At 39.8% G+C, this 24,127-nt stretch overlaps 1 protein-coding gene across 1 annotated transcript in view; it reads right to left on the bottom strand.

The window, feature by feature from the left end:
- Nucleotides 1-6,119: 6,119 nt before the first annotated feature.
- The window catches only part of TMEM126B (transmembrane protein 126B), a 115,447-nt gene continuing 97,439 nt past the window's right edge, over nucleotides 6,120-24,127 (bottom strand). The window contains exons 2-6 of the mRNA XM_069070998.1: nucleotides 23,132-23,330; nucleotides 11,862-11,986; nucleotides 8,900-9,093; nucleotides 7,926-8,037; nucleotides 6,120-7,693 (exon numbers count right to left, since the gene is read on the bottom strand). Of these exons, the coding sequence (XP_068927099.1) occupies nucleotides 7,513-7,693; nucleotides 7,926-8,037; nucleotides 8,900-9,093; nucleotides 11,862-11,977 (603 nt within the window). The 5' untranslated portion in view covers nucleotides 11,978-11,986; nucleotides 23,132-23,330 and the 3' untranslated portion in view covers nucleotides 6,120-7,512. The remainder of the gene's footprint in view (nucleotides 7,694-7,925; nucleotides 8,038-8,899; nucleotides 9,094-11,861; nucleotides 11,987-23,131; nucleotides 23,331-24,127) is intronic.

Below are 24,127 nucleotides of genomic sequence, written 5' to 3'. Positions count from 1 at the left end.
ACTTTGCTACTGTGACAAATCTATGATCTTATTCAAGTGTACATACTTTAAAGACAGCAGAACTTTCTCATCTTGCGCAATCAGAACGTGTTGGGGTGTGTGTGTATGTGTGTGTGTGTCTCTTTCTTAATAGTACCTGTGCAGCTCATGGGCTGTCCATGTTACCCTTGATTCTGGCGATGTGATGAAACCTTTTTTGTTCAGAGATGTCCTGCATGATATCTTATACCCTAATCACATTCAAGTTATTGTGGTTAGCATGCTGCAGCCAGCTTTAACCTACCATCCAACCTGCCACAGCCCACCTGCACTTTTGATTCTTTCTGATTCTTTTGATTAATGCATTTAATGATTTGTAGCCATGTAGCATCATTAGAAGAACAGTGTTAAAAATTAGGGCTCTTGTAGCCGTGAGTAGCTTGGAATCATTGTTAGCAGTTCACAGTGCCCTTAATATAATCTAGCCCAATCCCTTTAATTCTAGGCCCAGCTCATTTTCTATTTTCATTTACCAATATATACCCATGTGCCAACTTAATAAATGCCGGTTGATTGAATGACCTATTGCTATTCTATTTCATCACTTTAATTTCAGCCTAGAGAAGGCTGATGTTTCTGTTTACAGATTGCATTATATTGACTGTGAGAATCACAAAATAGTACAGGGTCTTTAATATCCTGCGTCAAACAGGATATTAAGACAATATTTAAAGTATATTTAAAGCAATCAGAAATTGCTTTAAAGATAAGGCATATATTCGGGGTTCAGTCCCCTGGTAGTATTAAGTTCTGTATTAGAAGGAAATGATAACACTCGTAGTTCATTCAATGGTGAATAATCTAATCTACAAATATTTTATTAAGTGCCTATTATGGGCCCAGCCCTCTGCCTGCCCTGCCGAGGGGGGACCACAAAAATGAATAGTCCTTGCTCTCAAACAGATAGATGATATTCCATCAGGAACCGACATTCTGTCTATTTTATAAATCCAAAGACTCAAACAACTTCACATGTATAGAGTGGCTTGAAAGAAGTTCAACACTTTATATGACATGCCTGAGGGTTTTAGTTGACTTCATACTCAATACTGACCAGTCTAAATCAACAGTGTTATGTGTTATGAATGAAAAGTCTGAGAGATAGAGTTTCTGAATAATAATCAACTTATTAATTATGGTTGGCAAATAATAAAATGAGGTCAGTGGCACTCTTGAAAGCCAACATTGAACAAAGAGGGGGAAAGGGCAGGTACCCGACAGGTAGTAATCAACTGATTGGTTAAGAGAATGAATATTATAATGAAAACTGGGTTTATTCTAAGGAGGGGCTGAGGAATGGGGGGAAACCCCTTCCCCACTTTGATTACATCATTCTTGGATAAAGAGACCACTCCCACCTCAGGGACCTATTCTTCATCCAGTCCTACCTGAATAGAATAATGGTGGGTTACAGTAAGAATTCTACCTAGGTAAGACGGTAGTTACCCTTTAATCAGAATTAAGCTTTCCCAGCTGGGTGGAATCCTATCCAAGGTTGAACCCAGTCTCCTCATCAACCCTGTCCTTCAGAGGCTGCCTTGACCTAGTAAGTAAATGAGGAAATAGGGGGAAAAAACCCTCTAGCATTCCACAGTCAGTTCTGAGCCTGCTATTTTAAGAAGGATTTTGAAAGCTTTGAGTAGGTTCAATGAAGAAATGAAGGCACCAGGGATGTTCCTCCTGGAAAAGTCTTTGGAGATCATGGATTACAGTCGTTTTGAAAAAGGAGCTATATTTTTATGCCCCTCTCTCCCCAAAACCCCCACCAATACCTATGAATTGAGGTTAAAAGGAAGCAGATTTTGACTCACCCGTAAGGGAGAATTTCAGGACAATTGGAGTTGTCAAGTCTTGTCAGGAAGTCTTTATTAAGAGTTCAAATGTAGGGCTTCCTTAAAGTGGAGTTCTCTGTCACTATAGGTCTTCAGGGACCAGAGGACTACTTATGTTAGGAATACTGTAGAAGAGGTTCATGCTTTGAAGAGGGCTTGACCTAGCTGACCTTGGAGGTCCCTTTCAACTCGACAATTCTAAGTACTGTCTATGCTTCTTTCTACTACAGTATCTTGCTGTTCTGAGATCTCTTCCAACTCAAGATCTGATGACCTGCACAAGACTGTTTTCTTTATCAACTTTTCAGTTTTGGACTAGACCTGTGATTTTATCAGTAGAGGAAGTTCTGATGAGGAAGCACCCTCAATAAATAAAGATGAGCAAATATGGTTTAACTGACAAAAGTCTGAGTTTTCTGGAGCCACTCCAAGGTTAAATGACTTGCCCAAGGTTACACACAGCCAGTCTGTGTTGGAGGTGGGATTTTGAACCCAGGTCTGCCAGTTTTCTATCTCTTTACTACTCCACACTACCTCATCAGACCAATTTGGTCTAAATTGGCTAAATTTGGTTATTCCAAAAACTGAACACCGAATGTAACAAAGTTGGAAAGAGGAAAGCAAGGGAGAGAAGATGGATGGAAAGAGAAAATTATTAGAGAAAAGATATAAATACAATGATGCCACTGTTGAGGCTGAATCAATATATTTGAATGGACAAATAAATTTAAGAGAAAGAGCAACTAGTTTGTAGAAGATATCATGGTCAGTATCACATTTGGCATAAAGTCTCTTTAGACCTGGGGTATTATAATGTTAGGGCAGCCAGGTGGCACAACAGATGGAGCACCAGGTCTGGAGTCACTAGGATTCACTTTCTAAGTTCAAATTTGACCCCAGACACTAACTAGCTGTGTGACCCTGGGCAAGTCACTTAACCCTGTTTGTCTGTTTCCTCATCTGTAAAATGAGCTGGAGAAGGAAATGACAAGCCAGTCCAGTACCCATGCCAAGAAAACTCCAAATGGGATCAAGAAGAGTTGGACACAACTGAAGAACAACTATAATGTTAAATATAAGCTAAGAAGAGAATAACAAGAAAACTGAGCCCTGGGCTTTGCTGCTCCCCTCACTTTGTCTCTCTCAGTTTTCACTGTAAGAATGTGGTGACAAGGTGGGGCTAGGTGGCACAGTGAGTAGAGCACTGGCCCTGGACTCAGGAGGACTAGAGTTCAAGTCTGGCCTCAGACACTTAACACAAAAACTAGCTGTGTGACACTGGGCAATTTGCTTAACCCCAATTGCCCTCCAAAAAGCAAAAAAGAAAAAGTTGTTTTGGGGTGGCTAGGTGGTGCAGTGAGTAAAGTGCTGGCCCCGGAGTCAGGAGGACCCGAGTTTGGTTTGGGCCTCAGACACTTAACACCCACACAAAAAAACTAGCCCTGTAACCTTGGGCAAGTTACTTAATCCCAACTGCTCTCCAAAAAAAAAAAAAAAGAATGTTGTGACAGGCTAAATGTTTCCTCAGCTGACAGCTATGGTGCCTGACTTTTCCAAGAGGTGAAAACAGTAGTGCAAAAGATCATGCGGAATAGAGTGGAATGAGTTTTTTTTTTTAAAGCAATCAGGGTTAAGTAACTTGCTCAAGGTTACACGGCCAATTATTTCTGAGTGTGGTGCTAAGTATCTGAGCCCAGATTCGATCCCCAGGTCATCCCAACACTGGGGCCGGTGCTCCTACATGCTGTGCTACCTGGCCACCCCAGAATGAGTTCTTACAAAGCCTTCTCGGTTTTCTGTGTACTTCTGGATGAGTATTTTTTGTTTAATATCGAACCAAATTTTTAATTGATAAACATGAAATTATATTCACAAGTGCATCATTAACTCTATTTACATGTATAAATGAAATTGGGTCAAACTATGAAAAGCATCTATTTCAACTATCTGGATTAGCCCTAAAATTTTCTTCTTTGGAAATATGTATGGACTATGAATCACTTGGGGAACATGGTGTAATGGAAATGCAAATTTAAAGATCTTCCCTGCCCCTAGGCTAAAGTGCACCTGAAGCCTGGGGTGGGAGGCTTGTTTTTCAGTAGATACTTTTTGATTGGCCAGTGGGTCAATAAGATTGTTACATTCTCTGAGCCAGGAGAAGGCTATATATAGCCCTTATATATAAAGCTATATATAAAGCCCTGATGTGTAGCTTTGTTTTGGGACTCACTTTGAGAAGTGTTCTGTGATTTGATCTGAATTCTGGGAAGCCGTTGTTGAGAGTCCCCCGGCTTTGAAAAACCCAGATGTGGAAACCCAGATGTTGACTGGGTATGGATGTAATGGTTGGACAGTTTGGAAAGCTGTCTACTTGATCTGTTAATGTCTTGATAATTCTGTCTGTATATTTTGAAGTTTGGGGTGCTGATCTTTTTCCCCTGAACAAGGTAAACGATATATGTCTGACTGATTAAAGTAAGCTTGTTAACCCATTTTGAGTTGCTTTCCTTTAACAAAGCAGATCCAAGAACCTGTGGTAGCGGCAAACCTGAGGACGCCGGGGTGCTTGCTGCTACACATGGACAAAGTGGCAGGTCAAATATTAAGCAGAACATAACATTTAAAGAGTAATATATTCTATTTTTTGCAGGGGGTGGTGGTGGGTTTTAGCTTGTTACCAGTGACTCAGATATTAAAGTCCCACTTATCTAAAGTAGCAAAAGGAACCATATTAAGGCCTCTTCTTCACCACCCTCCTACACCTACATCTACACCCACACCCCTTTCTTAAATCAGTGTTTCAAATGGCTAGGCTTCCCACCTTACATTGAAATGATCATAGATTTAGAATTGGAAGGAACCACAGATATATTGTCCTTTTAAACCTTGTGATTTTATAGTAAGGAAACTGAGAACCAGAGTAAGTGATTTGCACAGACAAAGATTTGAGATTTGAACTTAGGCCCTCTGATCCTAAAACCAGGGCTCTTTTTCACAACGCCATGCTTCTTTGTTCTAAGATTCTTACTTTTACATAATTCCTCATAAGTTTATGATCCAGGTGGTATTTACACTGTAACAGAAACGACAAATTAGGGATATGTCACAATATATTTGACATATATAATGCAGAAAAGAGCCTCTGGCTGCTCCTGAATCTTTCTAGCTCTACAGGGTGAAGCTTCAGGGAACAGCAGCCTGAGTGGAGGGCTTCCTTGACCTACTTTTCAGTGGACCATCTCCAGCAGATCATCATAACCCTCCTGTGTGAGTTTTTCTTCTTCTCCTCTGTGGAATGCCATGGTCTCTTTCAATCAATGTTTCTTAACTATTTTTCTGTCACTCAACTGAGGGAGCTAAAAAACAATAGCCGTACATGTAAAAGCAAAAAGGGTTTCAATCAGGGCCCCAATACTTATGTTTGGTGACTATGGACATGTCACTCAGTTTCTTCATATGTAAAATAATGATACTTTTTTTTTTTTTTTGCTTTTTGGAAGGCAATTGGGGTTAAGTGACTTGCCCAAAGTCACATGGCTAGTTTTTGTGTTGTCTGAGGCTGGGTCTGAACTCAGGTCCTCCTGCCTCCAGGGCTGGTGTTCTATTCACTGTGCCACCTAGCTGCCCCAATCATGATACTTTTATTATCTGACAGGGAAAAGTGCTTTGTATAACTTAAAAGTGCTATTTGTTATTATAAAAGTGCTATATGCTATAGCCTGAATATTAAGTATAGCATTTAGGCTTTTTCAAGTTTTTAGTTTAATTTTAGTTTAGTTTTTTTTTAATGGCATGAGTTCTAAAGCTGATTTAGTTTTAAAACATTATTTTCATTTAAAAAAAACAATTGGTTAAATTTTCATTGGTTTGCAAAAGCTATACATTTCAGAAATAATGGAAAAGTTTATAGCTGGCAAATATTTATTAACATTCTCCTCCAAACTGTTGGTGGAGCTATGAACTAACTGGTACATCTATTCTGGTAAGCAATATGGAATATTTCCCAAAAGTCATTAATCTGTGTATATTCTCAGACTTGATGGTGTAGTTATACCACTACTAGGTCTCTCCCTCAAATAGATCCAAGACAGAGAAAAGGATCTACATGTACCAAAATATTTAGAGGAGTTCTTTTTGTAATAGGAAAGAACCAGAAGCCACAAGGGTCCCCATCAACTGGGGAATGGTAAACAAATGATGGCATATGAATGCAATGTAATACTATTGTGCAATAAGAAAAGATGAAGAGATGGTTAAAAATTAATTATTTATTCTTAACATTCGTTTAAAAAAATTTTGAGTTCTAGATCCTGTCCCTCTCTCTAGCCCCAGCTCCAGCCACTGGGAAGGTAAGCATACAATACCCATTATACATGTGAAGTCAATATTAGTCGTATTGCAAAAAAAAAAAAAACCACCCAAGAAAAATAAAGGAAAAACAATATGCCTCTATCTGCACTAAGAGTTCATCAGCTCTCTCTCTGGAGGTGGACAGTATTTTTCATTGTGAGTCCTGAATTGTCTCGGATCACTGTATTGATCAGAGTAGTTAAATCCTTTGCAGATGATCATCCTTACAATACTGCTGTTACTGTGTACACTGTTCTCCTGGTTCTGCTCACTTCATTTCACATAAGTTCACATTAAACCTTTCCAGATTTTTCCTGAAATCATCCTGCTTGCCATTTCTTTTAGCACCATAGTATTCCGTTACAATCCCATACCACAACTTGTTCTGCCATTCCTCAACTGATGGGCATGAAGAGATAGTTTCAATGAAACCTGCTAAGTCTCGTATGAGCTCATGATGAAGAATAAACACAAGAAGGAGGATAATTTATCCAATAACAACAATACTGCAAAAATACACAACTCTGAAAGACTTAAGAACTCTGATCAATGCAATGACCAACCATGAGTCTAGAAGCCTGAGGATGAAGCTTGCTACTCACCTCTTGACAAAGGAGTGATGGACTCAGAGTACAGAATGAGAAATGTGTATGTGTATTTTGAATATAGCCAATGTAGGAATTAGTTTTGCTTGACTATGCATATTTGTTACAATAGTTTCATTTTTTCTTTTCATTGGGGGGGAGGGGCAGTTGTGAGAGAGAAAGTTAATTTGTTAATTAAAAAAATTTTGACCAAAACCCAAAAAACTAAACAACATTCTCATCCACTGAGATATTCTAGGCATTAAAGAGAACATTTACATGGAAAAGTCTTCTAAGTAGTGCAGTGGATAGGCTGATGAATTTGGAATCACAACTGACATGAATTCAAATCCAGGATCAGATACTTAATAGATATGTCACCCTGAACAAGTCACTTTACTCTCAGCTTCAAATTCATCATCTGTAAAAAGGGGATAAGTATACCACCTACCTCATGGGGTTATTGTAAGGGTCAAATGAGATATTTGCAAAACTCTTTGTAAAACACAGAGCACCACATTAATGTTGCTATTATTATCATTATTCTCAATCCTTTCTCTCATGGAGGCTATATTTTAGTCAGGAACATCACATAATTTTTATTTGCATGTGTATTATACATTATGTTCCTTGATTATGATTTACATTCAACTTTTTCATGAAATGCTCTAAACTGCATCATATACATTAAAAAGTTAATTTTTAAGTCAGTCATGTTCAAGCAATTCAAATATTCTGTTATATATTTTATATTGCAGGAAAGCAAGATGTCCTCCAAATACAGTCTGCATGATCATAGGAATAACCATTAGCTTTGCAGCTGATTGACAAAGTATAGTCCAGTGGTATAAACTCCTTCCTCTTGGAGGTAATGGAACAGTTTCGTACCTAAAGAAAAAAAGCTTATCAGTTTCCCCGAAAACATACAAGACGAATAGCTTGTCAAAATAGCTAGCGCTTACCATGTAGTTTATTTTCAATGTAAGTATGTCATGTAAGTTAAATTTAACAATTTATAATACAAAAATATTTTCCTTTGATTAAAAGTGATGTAATTGGCTATTAGAGAATGAGGGCAGATAAAAAAAACCCAACAAACAAAAAAGTGAGAGAGACTTACTTGACTGCCAGACGCCCATTTTTAAAAAAGGCCAAAGCAGAGGGATGCAAGACACCACATAACGCAGAAACAAAGGCACCTCTAAAAACACACATGTCCATGGTTAAATCACCTGGAATATAATAGTGTCTACATCAGCAAAGTCATGAGCAGTGAATTTGAGATATCTGTAGAAATGTTTCCATCTTCCATTCCTCTAAGAACTGCATAACTGAGGTTAAGTAAACACCCTAAGGACATGACCACCCTTCTGGGAAGCTTCACTAGACTGGTACAGGCTGGCATCATGACAGGAATAGCCCAGGGCTAAATGTCCCAGAAAGGTAGAACTGGTAATAAAAGCTGAGTTCACACAAAGATACTCTGGGCATAATGAGGTCCAGCCTGAGGCAGAGAGTATGAGGGTAGAGAAGCAGGGAAGAAGGGACAGGAACTCATGGAATAGAGCACATCTTCATCACAGAGCAGGTGCAGAATTGCATACCTACTAACATGGCTCAACAGACCAAAAGGGGCTCTTTTTTCCTTCCCTAGACCTTCCAAGTTTCAAGCCTACTTCACATTGTCCTCTAGTCATACTCCAATTTCCTTACTATATAAAATGTCCATAATTATATGGAAATTCAGGATTACTGCCAGTCACTTACATAATTTGGAAAAGTCTTATGTATTAGCTGACCAACAGACTCTGAGACTGATAAAAATTCAAAGGCTCAGGTATAGGGAATAGGTCCATCCATCCATCCATCCATCCATCCATCCATCCATCCATCCATCCATCCATCCATCCATCCATCCAATTTCAAAAGTCTAAGTGCTGTTTTAAACTTTAATAGCTATTTAAAAATATTTTGGTATACCCTGAATGTACATTAAGTTAAATGGTTTGAGTATATAAAATTTTTACATTCCACTTACATATATTTGTTTGAGAGGGTAGCTCTCAAATTAACCATTCTTAAATGTATACTCACCAGAACTTAAGGGATCTGTTACAAGGAACTTATAAGTTACTGCAGTGGTAAAAAATGGAATTGCAGACAATGGCACAAATGTTTGAAAAGGATGCTGTTTAACCTTCATACAATTCCTGAAAAGGAAATTTGCCAAGAATCCACAAAAAGATGAAGTTGTCCCAGTGTAGAGTGGTCCATAAGTATATATGATCCTACCAAGAAAAGTAAAGAGAGGGAACAAAATTAGGTCAAGAACAGTACATATTTTTTACCCAATAGTCATTTTAGATCACACACAAAGGGGAGATCTTATTTAATTGCCAATTCTCAATTTGTCTTTTTCAGAAGTGACAGATAAGGCATAGGGAAATTTACAAGACCCCTAAGCATGTCAAAAAATGTTATGATTGGGGATAACTAGGTGGCATAGTCGATAGAGCACCGGCCCTGGAATCAGGAGGACGTGAGTTCCAGTCTGGCCTCTGACACTTGACACTTATTAGCTGTGTGATCTTGGGCAAGTCCCTTAATCCTTCCCTTCCCCCATGCCTTGCCCCCCCCCCCCCCCAAATGTTAATAGTTTTCTAACATCTAAAAAGTGTTTAGACTTACATAGCCTTGAGCAAAGTAATAACTGCTTCCTCTGAAAAAGTTTTATACCTGCCTTTCTGCTCCTCACACAAGACTCCATCTTTGTGCATTTTTACTGGGTATTCCCTAATCCTGGAATGATATCCTTGCTCATCTCTGTCTTCTATATTCCCAACTATCTTTCAAGTCTCAGCTAAGATCCTGTCTTCTACAAAAAGCCTTTTCTAGTTCCTCTTAATTTATCCTGCATGTATCTTATATGTACATAGATGTTTACATGTTGCCTATGCCATTAGACTGTGAGCTCCTCAAGAGGAGAGGCTGTTCCGTCTTTCTTTATATTTAGCAGAGTGCCTGGTACATAGCTGGAGCTTAATAAATGCTTGTTGACTTGTTGCTGATTTGTTTTAATACTACTCATTTCCCTTAAGTTGCCAGCCTCAGAGAACCTTTTATTGTGTCAAAGTTTTGACAGGCTTTGACAATTTTGCTGACTGAAAGGGAGCTTTAAAGACAAAATCAAACTTTATATATATATATATTTATATATGTGAACAAATGGGGAATACTGAATTCCAGAACTGTTCTGTGATTATTGAACAAATAATGCCTGGTTATAACTTAGCTGACAGAAATGGGGATTTAGTAAATATGATGGTAAATTGCCCTAAGCTAAAGTAAGGTTTCTCCTTGGGAAGGTCCAGTTGCTTATGAGGAAGGGCTCCATCTGCGAGCTCCCCCTGTAGCCCACAGTGGTGCCAGGGAGCTGCGCCTGTTGGCACTGCCCCTGCTGACCAGGATGAGGTAACCCTTCAGGACCCAGTCAAGAGAAAAGAAAATGAAGTTACTGAAAATTCCAACATCCATAGTTCCCTCCAACATCCCAAAAAGGGGTGTTTGCTTTAATTTTCAAAGACTGAGATTGCTCATTATAATCATAATTCATCATGGTTCAACTGCTTTTAAGTGTGGTGTTTTAGTATTTTAGTGTTGCTTTCTTCTGTTTGCCTACAGCTTTTTAATGAAAAAAGCTTTTACAAATGGATATTTACTGAGAAAGTTTATAGCAAGGACAAAACTACAAAAATATCCCCTGAACCCTAATCACTGCTTCTTGGTTAGTTCAAACACACTTAAGGAAACGTGGTCCATGACTGCCTGACCAGATAAATCAGACAAACATATAGTTCTATTTACTCCTAAAACTATCGGAGAGGATAATGCACAAAATACTGCCTAATTCAAAATTCTGCCACATCCTCATTTTGGTCTCAGCAAGGACATAGCACCAACCATTATACCGATCTTTGAGTCTACTCTAGAGTTTCATTAGCCTAGAAAACAAAATTATCATTCAGGCATCAGTGACTGAAGACTTTTACTGGGGAGTTCAAGGTCACCCAAAAAAGATTTTTAAACACCTACCAAATCCAAAGCCTGACGCTACAAAGGATAACTAAGACAAGGACTTAGGGGCCTCAGGCTCCCTGATGTGTGACCATCTCCATCTTAGCAGAACCTAGGGCTGCTCCCCTCTTTCTCTCTTCCCCCTTTTCTTCCCCCCCCCCTCCAAGCCTAGTCTTTGTGATCCTCCCAGGAAGTCTTCTTCCTGTTAGAATTGAAGCTCAGGGTCCATTTTGTTTGCTCTTATCCTAAGCATATTCAAAACACTTAGGACAATGTCAGGAACAGTGAGTCCTTAACTGTTGTTTGGCAGAAAAGATGAAGCCTGGTAGTGGAGTGGATAGAGCCCTGGATCTTAACTAATTCACGAAGACCCGAGTTCAAATTAGATCTCAGATACTTTCCACCTGTGTGATACTGGGCAAGTCACTTAACTTCTGCTTTGCCTCAGTTTCCCAATCTACACTTATCTCTTATGGTTGTTGTGAAGATAAAATGAGTTAATATTATAGAAAGCTTTCTTGAAGTTCTATAAAATGCTAGCTATTATGATTATATAACAAAGAAAATATACACTATTAGTAGTATATGCCTTCTTGGTGGTACACTCAATTCTGAGTAGGTAAACAGCCCTGAGCTAGAAGTTTAATTCCAATTAAGAGGCAGCATGGTCGAGTTTATAGAGAATCCTGGGTTTGGAGTAAGAGGGCTCAGGCTGGCATTTTTTGTCTTACCTGAAATGTGTTGCTTCCCCTCTGAAAATCTCTAAGGTCCTTTATAACTCTAAAACTTATGAACTAGTATAATTGAAAAGGGGGATTAGAGAAATGAGCTCTTTGTGTGTTTATCTTTCTCTATGACTAACACCTCTTATTTTTCCTGGACCACATCAAATAGTTAAGAAAGTTCTTCCTCTGTTTTTAGAAGCAAAAAAAGTGGCAAGTGCTAGGTGGGCAGGGGAATTCCACAGTCAATGATCTCTTACTGTTCTTTTTTGGAGAGACGCCACACATTTTTTTCCACAAGCTCAGCAGTTCTTAATTTTCTGAGTTTTATTTCTTCTGGGGAAGGCTTTGCCTGAATATATGTATGAGTTGCCATGCTGGAATCCTGAAAGACACAGAACCATAGAAGTAAAATATTCTATGGGAATAAAGGCAAAATGAGCTCATGTTATCTAGTCCAGCTTTATGGTTTAGGGGAAAAGAAAAAGGGGAGGGGGGAAGGAGAACTAAGGCCATGCTAAGTCAATTTAAAATTTATATAGATGACATCATACAGGTTATAATGGAAGCATACTGGTATGAGATAAAAGCACATGATAAGCCCAGGAAACATTCTTGGTGTGTGCCAAAAAACTGGATATAAAAAAAGAGGCAACAGAAAAGCTGTCATTAGAAAACTGTATCAAATAGTTTCTGATGCTCTTTTTCTCATATATTAAGTTTTTGATGACTTCTACTTACAGGTTCTATAGTCCAGATGAAGTTCTATGGCAAAACAGATACAATTTAGAAAGCAGCTCATATGGTGGGCATGACACAAAGGAGGAACCAGGAATGATAAAGACAGCATTACTTTATAGTTTACTGTCAAGTAAACTATATGCCAGCTTTTAAAAGGTAGAAGACAAGAAATATTGGGGGCACACTTTATTTTTAAAAATAAATTTTTATTGATATCTTTGGTTTTAACAGCACCAAAATTTCTCCTCCTTCCCCTCCCAGTTATCCTATACAACAATTAATATTTATTTTAAGGATTATTAAGGAACATTAAAACATTAAGGAAACATTAAGAATAAAAGGAAAATAAAAAATCAGCAAAACCAATCAATACAAAAATTCCTGAAAACATAAGCAAAGTTCCATAAATTGTGGACCTCATACTTCTTCAAAGGAGTGGGGTTGAGGTGTTATCTATTTTCTTTTCTTTGGGGCCAATGTATATTCTTCGTAATTCGGCAACATTCACTTTTGGTTGTTTCCTGGTAGTTTTCCCTTTATATTGTTGTCTTCATTGTGTATATAGTTTGTTTGTTTTCTTGGATCTGCTTGTACTTCATTTAAGTCTTCTCTGTAGTCATCATATTCATCAATTCTCAGAACAGAGTAATATTCCATGACATTCTTGTACCAAAATTCATTTAGCCACTCCCCAATGGATGGGTGCTTATTGTTTCCAGTTCTCTAATAATACAAAAACTAATATTTTGATGTATATAGGAACTTTCTTCTTATCCATGACCTCCTGGGTCATGTGCCTAGTAGTGCAATCTCAGGGTAAAAGGGTGTGGACCCAGGGATCAAGCCACTTTCTTTGTATAAGCACCCCCCCCCCCAACTATTTCCAGCCCAGACCTTACAGCCATCATCCAGGGAAACAAAACTGCCATGGAAAAGGAGCCAGCTATCCAATTGCCACACACAGGGCAGACAACAAGCCTACTTAAATCAGCACTAAATTCCTTCAATGGACACTGAAGACGAGACAGGAGGCAGCAAGTCAAGCCCCCATTCCCACTCACTGTATTGTCTTCCTTCATCAGACCCTGATAGAGACAGCCCAAGACCCAGAACCTAAAACTTTGGCATTAGCAGTGTTTCTGGACCAGTGCCCTCAGCAATCATCCTGGGAAGTAGCCCCTGTGAAATGCAGTCTGGCCACTGCTCCTGCAGGGGCTATAGACCCTACTACTGAAGACCCAGAAAAGAAAGGCATTGCCACTAAAGTCCTTGGCACTGTCAAACAGTTTAACATTAGAAACTGATAGGATCTGAGCACCAGAAATGACATTAATTCCAAACTGCTTTCCAAACTCATAGTACTCACCGACAACTCCACCAAACTGCACACTAGAGTGCCTATCTTCCCAAACTGCCCCCAACACTATTTTCATCTTCTGTCATCTTTGTCAATTTACTGCATGTAAGATGAAACCTCAGGGGCATTGTGATTTGTATTTCACTTCTTAAGAATAGCGCATTCTTTTACATGGTTGTCTATAACTCTTCTTTTGAGAACTTTTCATATTTTTTGATCCTTATCTATTGGGTTGTGCCAGAAAGCCATGGAAGGAATAAGCATTTATTAAATGTCTACTACACACTTGGCCCTGTGCTAATCTCTTTAGAAGTATTTCATCCTGGAGGCAGAGCCAAGATGGGGAAGTAAAAGCAGGGACTTGCTTGAGCTCTCCCTCAAACCCACAGAGTGAAACAAATCTCCAGCCCAAGAAAACCTGGGAAGTCAACAGGAAGGGCATATTGCACTGGGTTGGGAGCAGAGCACAGTACAGTGTGGGCCATACTGGCATAGACAGGGCCAGAGCAGGCCTGAGATTGAATCACTGGCAGCTGTGGCAGTTTCCAGATTTCTCAACCCACAAATGCCAAAGACACCATAGAAGGTAACTGGGAAAACTTTGTGGGACCTAGGTGAAATAGGAGTGTGGTCTGGCTGGGGTGTGGACCCAGCCCCAGGGCAGTGGAGGTGGTGAAGGGGCCAGCAGCAGCGGCTGCTTCCAGAGCTCTGGGCCCACAGACAGTGCGGGGATCAAGCCACTGATACAAAACTCCTGAAACCTGGGGCAGTACACCCACCCCTACCCCCACCCCCATTGGAAGCAGAGTCCTACCCAGAGAAAGAATTAGAAAGTCAAGTATTTGGCTGGGAAGATGAACAAAAAGTGTTAAAAAAAAACTCGGTCAGAATACAAAATCTTACTTTGGTGACAAAGAAGAGCAAAACATACAACCAGAAGAAGACAACAAAGTCAAAGTTCCTATAACCAAAACCTCCAAGAGGAATATGAATTGGTCACAGGCCATGGAAGAGCTCAAAAAGGATTTTGAAAATCAAGTAAGTAGAGGAAAAATTGGGAAGAGAAATGAGAGTGAGGCAAGAAAATCAAGAAAAACAAGTCAACAGCTTGCTAAAGGAGACCCAAAAATATACCGAAGAAAATAACACCTTAAAAAACAAACAAACCCATATGGCAAAAGAGGTCCAAAAAGTCAAGGAGGAGAAGAATGCCTTAAAAAGAAGCACTGGCCAAATGGAAAAGGAGGGCTAACAGCTCAATGAATAAAATAATTCCTTCAAAATTAGAATGGAACAAATGGAAGCTAATGCCTTTATGAGAAATCAAGAAATTATAAAACAGAACCAAAAGACTGAAAAAATAGAAGACAATGTGAAATATCCATTGACTTGGAAAATAGATCTAGGAGAGATACTTTAAACATTATTGAAGTACCTGAAAGCCATGATCAAAAAAAGAGACTAGACATCATCTTTCAAAAAATTATCAAGGAAAACTGCCCTGATATTCTAGAACCAGAGGGTAAAATAGAAATGGAAAGAATCCACCAACAGCCTTTTGAAAGAGGCCTCTAAAGGAAAACTCCTAGGAATATTGCAGCCAAATTCTGGAGTTTCCAGGTCAAGGAGAAAATATTGCAAACAGTCAGAAAGAAACAACTCAAGTATTGTGGAAATACAATCAGGGTAATACAAGATCTAGCAGCTTCTACATAAAGGGATCAAAGATCTTAGAATATGATATTCCAGAGGTCAGAGGATCACCTACCCAGCAAAAGTGAGTATAATGCTTCAGGGGGAAAATGGACATTCAATGGAATAGAGAACTTTCAAGCATTCTTGCTGAAAAGACCAGAGCTGAATAGAAAATTTTACTTTCAAACACAAGACTCAAGAGAAGCATGAAAAGGTAAATAGGAAAGAGAAATCATAAGGGGATTATTAAAGTCGAACCATTTACATTTCTATATGGAAAGTTGATATTTGTAACTCATGAGACTTTTCTCAGTAACAGGGTAGTTGGAGGAAATATACATACATACATATACACACATGTATATATACGTATATGCACACACATATACATATATATGGCACAGAATGAGTTGAATATTAAGGGATGATATCAAAAAAATAAAATTAAGGGGTGAAAGAGGAATATATTGGAAGAAGGAGAAAGGGAGATATAGAATGGGTTAAATTATCTCACATAAAAGAGGCAAGAAAAAGGTTTCAGGAGAGGAAGAGGGGGAGGTGAGAGGGAATGAGTGAACCTTACTCTCATAGAATTTGGCTTAAGGAGGAAATAACATACACACTCAATTAGGTATCTTACCCTACAGGAAAGTAAAGGGGGAGTGAAGGGGGGGGAGAGGATGATAGATGGGAGGGCAGTTTGGGGGAGGGGGTAGTCAGCAGCAAACACTTTTGAAAAGGGACAGGGTCAAAGGAGAAAATAGAATAAGTTGGGGGGCGGTATAGGATGGAGGGAAACAGTCTTTCACAACATGATTATTATGGAAGTATTTTGCATAACTACATGTATATAACCTATGTTGAATTGCTTGCCTTCTCAATGAGGGTGGGTGGGAAGGCAAGAATGGAATTTAGAACTCAAAGTTTTAAAAACAAATGTTAACAATTGTTTTTATATGCAACTGGGAAATAAGATATACAGGCAATGGGATACAGAAATCTATCTTGTCCTATAAGAAAGCTAAGGGGGAAAGGGATGAGGGGATGTATGTGATAAAAGGGAAGGCAGACTGGAGGAAGGGGTAATCAGAATGCATGCCATCTTGGGGTGGGGGAAATGGAGAGATTGGGAGAAAATATAGAATTCAAAATCTTGTGGAAATGAATGCCAAAAACTAAAAATAAATAAATTATTATTTTTTAAAAGAAGTATTTCATCCTCACAACTCTAAGAGGTGAGGCTATTATTGTCATCTCCATTTGAGATTTGAGGAAACGGAGGCAGACAGAGTTAAGTGACTTGCCCAGGGTATATAGCTAGTAAGTGGCTGAGGTAACATCTGAACTTAGAGCTTCCTGACTTTAGGTCCAGTGCCCTATCCACTGAGCTACTCAGCTGCATGTGTGTATCTAGATCTATATGTTGTCTATATATCTTAGCTACCAAACCCTTACCAGAGAAATTTGGTTTAAGTTTTGACTGCTACCCTTCTTATCCAAAATGCATTAAATTTTGCATTAAGTTTTTCAGTTTCATGTAACTAAAGTTATCCATTTTATCTTTTGTAATTGCCTTTATTCTGCTTGGTTAAGAAAATATATTCTCCTCATAGCTGTGAAAGATATATGATCTATTCCTCTTCTAATTTTTTATGGTATCTTTAATATTTATTTTATGTATCTATTTTGAATTTATTGTGGAATATGTTTAAAGATGTTAGTCTAAGCCTTGTATCTTTTAGACTGCTTCCTAGTATTCCCAGCAGTTTTTCCAAACAGGGAGCTCTTTCTTAATTTATGTTTTCAGGTTTATTGAATACAAGGTTACTGAATTCCTTTAACCCTGGTTCTCCCAGTCTGTCCCACTGATCATTTTTTTTAAACCACTGACTAATGTTTTGATGGCTGTAGCTTTATAATAAAGTTCAATGTATAGAAGTGCTATTTGCCTTTTATTCATACCTTTTTAAAAATGATTTTCTTTGATATCCTAGACCTTTTGTTTCTCTGAATGGATTGTTATTATTTTGTTGAGTTCTATAAAGTATCCTCTTGATAGTTTGATTGGCATAGCATTAAAACCATAAATTAACTTTGATCATATTCCTATTTTTATTATATTGGCATGACCTAGCCATGAGCACTGAATATTCCTCCAGTTCTTTATTTCTTTGTATTGAATTATATACAAGTATTTTGTGTACTTTATAGAGTGATCCCTTAATATTTTTGCAGTTTGTAGTTATTTTGAGTAGTATTTCCCTGTCTATTATGGCCTCTTGGATTTTATTATTAAGTAAAATTCTGTTAATGTCTTTGTTTTGAGGGGGGTTAGAGGGGTTACTTTAAATTCCACCTGATTGCCTTGACAGTCAGATAGGGAATATTCTGCTGCTGAAAAAGAGTTTGGAAAAAGAAACAGACAACCTACCAAAAAAAAAAAAAGATGAGGTGAAGATAGTGGTAGAGCAGAGTTTTGATAAAGGCCATGCACCTAAAATGGGAAACCAGAAAGGTATTACATATATATATATATATATATATTTTTTTTTTTAAATCAAAGGATGTCTATATGTAGAAAAAGAAATTGGACTTGAGAGTAAGGACATAAAAAGATTCTGAAGAGGCTGCAGGAAATAGAAGTAGGACAATGCTGGTGTGTCATGTGCAATGTCTTATATAAGAAAGTGCTAGTTAAAGGCAATACAATGTTCATAGGCAAGAAGGAGAGCACTTTACCCAAGAGAAGGCTCTGGGGAGGTCATACAGTAACCCTTGGTTTTAGAAGGCTTGTCAGCAAAAGCTGTGGAGCCAGTTAGCCTCAGTGCAAGTGCCCTGTACCCTAATGAGTCTTCCCTCATCTCCCATTATTGCTACAATTCTCTATCAAATTACCTTGAATTTATCTGGGTACAGGTTATATCCTCTTAGAAGGATGTAACTTGAGGGTAATGGCTGCTGTGTTTTTTTTAAACTTTGTATCTTCAGGGCCTCAAACATGTGAATACATTTTGTCGAAATGAATTACTGAAGATTAGAGGTGAGGACACAAAGGAGTTTATGAAGTCTTTGTTTTTTGGATCAGACCTTAAGATTTCATTCCTTCTGAGAGCTCCAGGTAAGTAACTTCCTGTACCAAAGCAGATCCAAGCCATCTCTGCAACTAATAGGACTAAAACAGATGCCTGGGGCATCGAGAGGTTAAGTGACCTTTGTCCTAGGGTCCCAGTCAACATGTGTCAGAGGCAGTACTAGGAAATAGGTCTTTCTGACTCCCAAGTCACTAAACTAAACTACCTCTCATGATGTCTTTGTGAGGTTTTAATGAAAAGGGGAAAGAGAACTGTTATTTTGAATATAAATTCCCTCTGAGACAACAAAAAAAAAAATGCTAAAGTATATAACTAGCCTTTAATGATTCTGGAGAGAATTTGGTGAAAGAACAAAACATATTATAGAAAAGAAGGGTGAGGGAAATGAAACAGGTAAGGGTGAAAAATGAAATTTTGAGTACCGAGTTTATAAGGAGTTGGTATGTAATATTAAGTAGAAAAGTGTTTTGGTTTTGTTTGGTGATGGTAGACTAATTGTAAATTCACATAATATGTAAATAGTTATATTAAACTATGAGGTTTGAGAGAATGAATTTGAGAGATCATCCTGGTGTTGTGGAAACAAATAATAGCTTTTGTGTGTGTGTGTGTGTGTGTATGCATCTCTATATTCACACACACACACACACACACACACACATATATACACATACACTTTTTTTTTAATCCCAACAATAACATGACATATAAGACAGCATGAATGAAAGGCAGTACAGTACAGTGGGGTAAAAAAAACAACAAAACAACCCAACCCACTGCATTTTTAACCAAAAGGTGGGGGGGGGGGGGGGGGGGAGCGGGGAGGAACCTGCAGTCTTGAGACCATATGTGGCTCTCTAGGTCCTCAAGTGTGGCTTTTTGACTGAATCCAAGTTCTAGATGCTTCTATTTAACACCTGTATAATACCTTACTATGTTACTATCATCACTTCCAGCCTGAAAAGACCCTCACTTGATCCAACCTTCCCATTAGCTTTTACTTTATTCTTTTCTTGATTTTGTGGCTAAAATATTTTTCTTCAAGAAAAAAATTTATTTATTTTTAGTTTCCAACATTCACTTTTATAAGATTTTGAGTTTTAAATTTTCTTTCCCTCCTTCTGATGAGGAATAGATGTGTAGGTCTTAGTGTCCTGAAACAATTCACTTGGGACAGTCTCCAAATTAAAGAAAGGCATTTATTGGGATAACATACCCACGTGGGCCCTGTTCCCTTGTGAGAAAAGCAGAGCAATTAATTGGGTTAGGGGTATTGATTTAAATACAGTTTTGGGGGGGGGGAGAGAATGCCTGGGAAAATCAGGGAATCTGGGGGTGTCTTTATCATACAGATAAGCAATAGGAAGGGAAGAACTACTCCAAGATGTCATGTAGTCCATACAGATAAGCCAAGAGAATAGGAAAGGGGAATGGGAGAGTTGTCAGGTTGTCAGTTTTCTGTGAAATCACCCAGATAAATCCATGGTGATGGGCTTCAATGCATAGTCTTCTTTGATTGCTTTTCTGACTGCTCACATCCTGCATCTTATTTCATATCCCGAATCCAACTTGCTGCATTTGCCTCAAACACTCCATATGCCTCACCTCATCACTTCCTCTCCTCCCCCCCAAGAGGCATGCAGTCTGTTATAGGCCATACATGTACAATCATATTAAATGTATTTCCACATTAGTCATGTTTTAAAGAAGAACCAAAGGGAAAAACCATGATATAGAAAAAAACAACAACAACAAAAAAAGGAAAAATAGTATGCTTTGATCTGCATTCAGATTCCATACTTCTTTCTGTGCACAGCATTTTCCATCATGAGTCTTTTGGAAATGTCTTAGATCATTGCATTGCTAAGAAGGGAAAAGTCTCTCAGAATTGGTCACTGTACAACACTGCTGTTACTGTATATAATGTTTTTCCTGGTTCTGCTCACTTTAGTTCATGCAAGTCTTTCCAGGTTTTTCTGAAGTTCACCTGCTTACCATTTCATATGGAACAATACTATTCCATTACATTTATATACCACAACTTATTCAGTCGTTCCCCAATTGATGAGTATCCCCTTAATTTCCAATTCTTGGGGGTGGCTAAATTCTTTGAGAAGACTATATACAGTGAGTGCCTCCAATTCCTTTACTTTCACTCTCTTAATTCTGCAGCTTGACTTCCAACCTCAACATTCAACTGAAATTATTGGCTTGGAAATTACTAGTAACCTCTCAATTACTCAATCTAATGGCCTTTTCTTCATCCTCATCTTTCTTGACCTCTTTGCAGCCTCTGACACCAAACATCACTTTCTCCATGATTATCTTTTCTGTCTAGGTTTCCATGACAGTTTTTTCCTGGTTCTCCTCCTACCAGTCCAACTGCTCCTTCTCCAGCTCCTTCGATGGAGTTTCATTCAAATTATGTCCACTAACCATGAATATCCTTCAAGGCTCTGTCCCAGGCCCTTTTCTTCTCTCCCTCTGCACTGTTTTGCTCTGGGAATCTCATCAGATCCCCATAGATTTAAGATCATTTCTATGCAGATGATTCTGAGATCTACTGATCCAGCCTAAACTTTCTCCCGACCTTCAGTCTCACATCTTCTAGGCATCTCAAAGTAAATGTCCTAAAACTCAACATGTGTTCTTAAACAGAGCTGATTTCTTTCTCCTAAACCATCCCTTCTTCAGAACTTTCCTGTTACTGTCAAGGGTATCCATCCTAGTCACCCAGGCTCTACATCTATGTGTCATCCTTGACTTCTCACTTTCTCTCATGCTTCCATATCTAATTTGTTGCCAAGTCCTGTAGATTCTACCTTTACCATTTCACATCTCTCCTCTGACACTCAGCCCTCTGGTACAGGCCTTTGTCTCTTCTTACCTTGAACTACTGAAAGTAAGTCAATAAACCTTTACAGGCACTGTTCTAAGCACTATAGATACAGAAAAAAATAAAAGACAGTTCCTGCCTTTGAGGACCTCACAGTCTAATAGAGAGACAACTTACAATCAAATGGGAGGATACAATACAAAAATAACTATGTGCAAACAAGCTTTGGACAGGATAAACAGGGAATAATAAACAGAGGAAAAGCACTAGAACTAAAAATGTGTGGGAGCTTTCATTTTATTTGGGGGCGGGAAGTTGGTTTGTTATAGGGCCACCATTGTCTATAATGTACAATATCCAGATCAAAGTGCTTTGTGGTTTAATAAGATGATGTATTATCTTCATTTTACAGAGGATCTTTCTTTCCTTCCTTCTTTTCTTTTTCTCTTTCCCCAGTCTATACAGGCTATCACACCCTTACCTGCAGTGCTCAGTCTAAAGGGAATGTAAATTTTAATCTCTAAAACGTTTTTTTTCCTCTAGAAGACCAACCTTAATCCCAAATCACTCTGACTCTCATTGATTAGCCAACAATTCCTCCCAGGCCAAGTCTACTTGGTCATTGGGCCCTGATTGGCTCAGGATGACCTTAAATAGCAGTTGTTTCTGTTTTGGCCAGAAACCCAGAGGGTCTTTCCCTCTGGTTTTGTTTTTTTTTTGTTGAAGAGGCCACTCTTTGCCATGTTTCTTACTAAACCTTAATAACTAAATGGACGTTTCCTTCACTGAACCCAAACCAGTTAAAGACCTTGGCTTGAAAAGACTAAGGTCCCCACTGCAACTTATTGTCCTGATCTATATCTGGCCATTGGACCTAGATGGTTTCAGAAGAGAAAGTGAGGCTGGTGACTTTGCACAGCCCTCCTTCACTTAAATCCAATTCATTTGCATGTCATAGTCCTCTTGCATAATGAAGGACAAATAGCTGCAAGTGAGGATGAAACTGAAACTCGGAGAAGTGGCTTGCCAGCTGAATACAAGATCAGAATTTAAACCCAGGTCTTCTGACTACAAACCCAGGAGACTTTCTATTATACAAGACAAGAGAATCACAAAATCACAGAAGGAACTTCTGCAGTCACGCACTTTTCTTTTTTTAAAAATTCAATTTCATTTTCACAACTTCTACCACAACAATTATATCGTGCACCCTGTGTTCCAGGCTCACAATTATTATCTCATCTGGTCCTCCTAACCCTCTACGGGGTAGGTGCTATCATTACCTGCCCCCCCTTTAGCAGATGAGGAAATTGGGGTAACAGAGGCTAAATGACTTGCCCAGAGTCACACAGGTAGGAACTATCTAAAACTGGGATTTAAACTTGTGTTCCTGCTCCAGGCGTCTCCTAACTGCTCCTTTCTGGCTTGCAGAACACCACGAAGGCAGCTATGTGGGCTGTGGACAGAGAGCCCAGGGCTTGCACTCAGGGAGATGAGCTCAAATCCTTCCCTAAGACACTCATGGGCGGTTTGTCCTAGGATATATCACTATTTCTCTGGGCCTCAGTTTCCTCATCTGTAAAATGAAGAGACTGGGTTCGATGACCTCCAAGACCCTTCCAACTCCAAATACTAAGATTAGGGATGGAGAATTTACTACCTAGGAAAGCAACTTACCAAACATGTTTTTAAAAAGTAGGAGCCTGTCACATGTCTTGCATCGGTCCCTAGGGTGACCTTGGAGAAAACAAGCCCTCTCTGAGCCTCGACTTCCTCCACTACAAATAAGGACGCGTTCGCAACGCCTACCTCGCAGACTAGCTCTGAGGGCTTGGTCAGGTTCAAGGCTAGACTCTCCACGACTACGGCTCTCGACCCCGCTCCAGATCGTCCGCGGACAGCCCACCCCGATACTTCGCGTCCGTGTCCACGGGCTCCGACCACGGCGGTCTGCTCACTGAGAGTCCCGGTGCTCACGCCTGGGCGCCGCCATCTTGGACGCTCACGTGACCCACGGTGGCCCAGGTCCTCCGAGCTCTTGCCCTAGGCCCCGCCCCCTAGCCCCAGCCCCAACACGAGAGGGAGGGAGGCCCGCCCACTACGGTCAAATGCCGCGCCCTCTCCTCGGATTCCGATTGGTCTCGGCTGCCCAGAAGCCGGAGCCATTCATTGGTTTGTGGGAGAAGCCGGGCGGGTCGCTCCCGCCCACTTTGCGTTGGCCCGGCAACCACTCCGCACTCTTCCCCCTCCCTTTTTCAGGATGAACCCTCCCCTTCTCCCTCCACCCCCTCCTGCCTTCAGGCCTGAGTTCCCCTCTAGGCTGCTGTAGACCCGAGCCTATCAGGGCTCCCACATCTCCCCAACCCTGATGCAGGGGCCACACATCTCGAACCTTCATCTGTCAGCTTCGCCCCTCACCCTCACTTGTTGTCCCCCCACCCCAGCAAATGAAGTGACTTGGTGGGGGCGACGACAGACAGACCTCTGCCCTTCTGAGAAGCTCTCCTGTCCCTTCACCCCGCGCCGTATTTGCTTCTCGCCCGGGTGGAGGACCCCCGGGGCGTAGTAGTGCACCCACCCTCCCCGCCCCAGGCAAGACTAGCCAACGTAGCCCCTGCCGAACCCGCACTTCCTTCCATCTTCCAGGAGCCCCTATCGAGAGTTATATAATTGCTGCTCCTCCTGCACGAAGGCTCTGCCACCTCTCCTTGCTCCTCTCATACAAGACAGGGGTGTGGGCACCCGGGGCTTGGGCATAGTGTGTGTGTGTGTGTGTGTGTGTGTGTGTGTGTGTGTGTGTGTGTG

This window comes from Petaurus breviceps, unplaced genomic scaffold, assembly GCF_028583685.1.
Source record: "Petaurus breviceps papuanus isolate PSGF00001 unplaced genomic scaffold, PetGlider_PUasm1.0 90823, whole genome shotgun sequence".
Lineage (NCBI taxonomy): Eukaryota > Metazoa > Chordata > Mammalia > Diprotodontia > Petauridae > Petaurus > Petaurus breviceps.
This window is presented reverse-complemented; position numbering and strand designations above follow the sequence as displayed.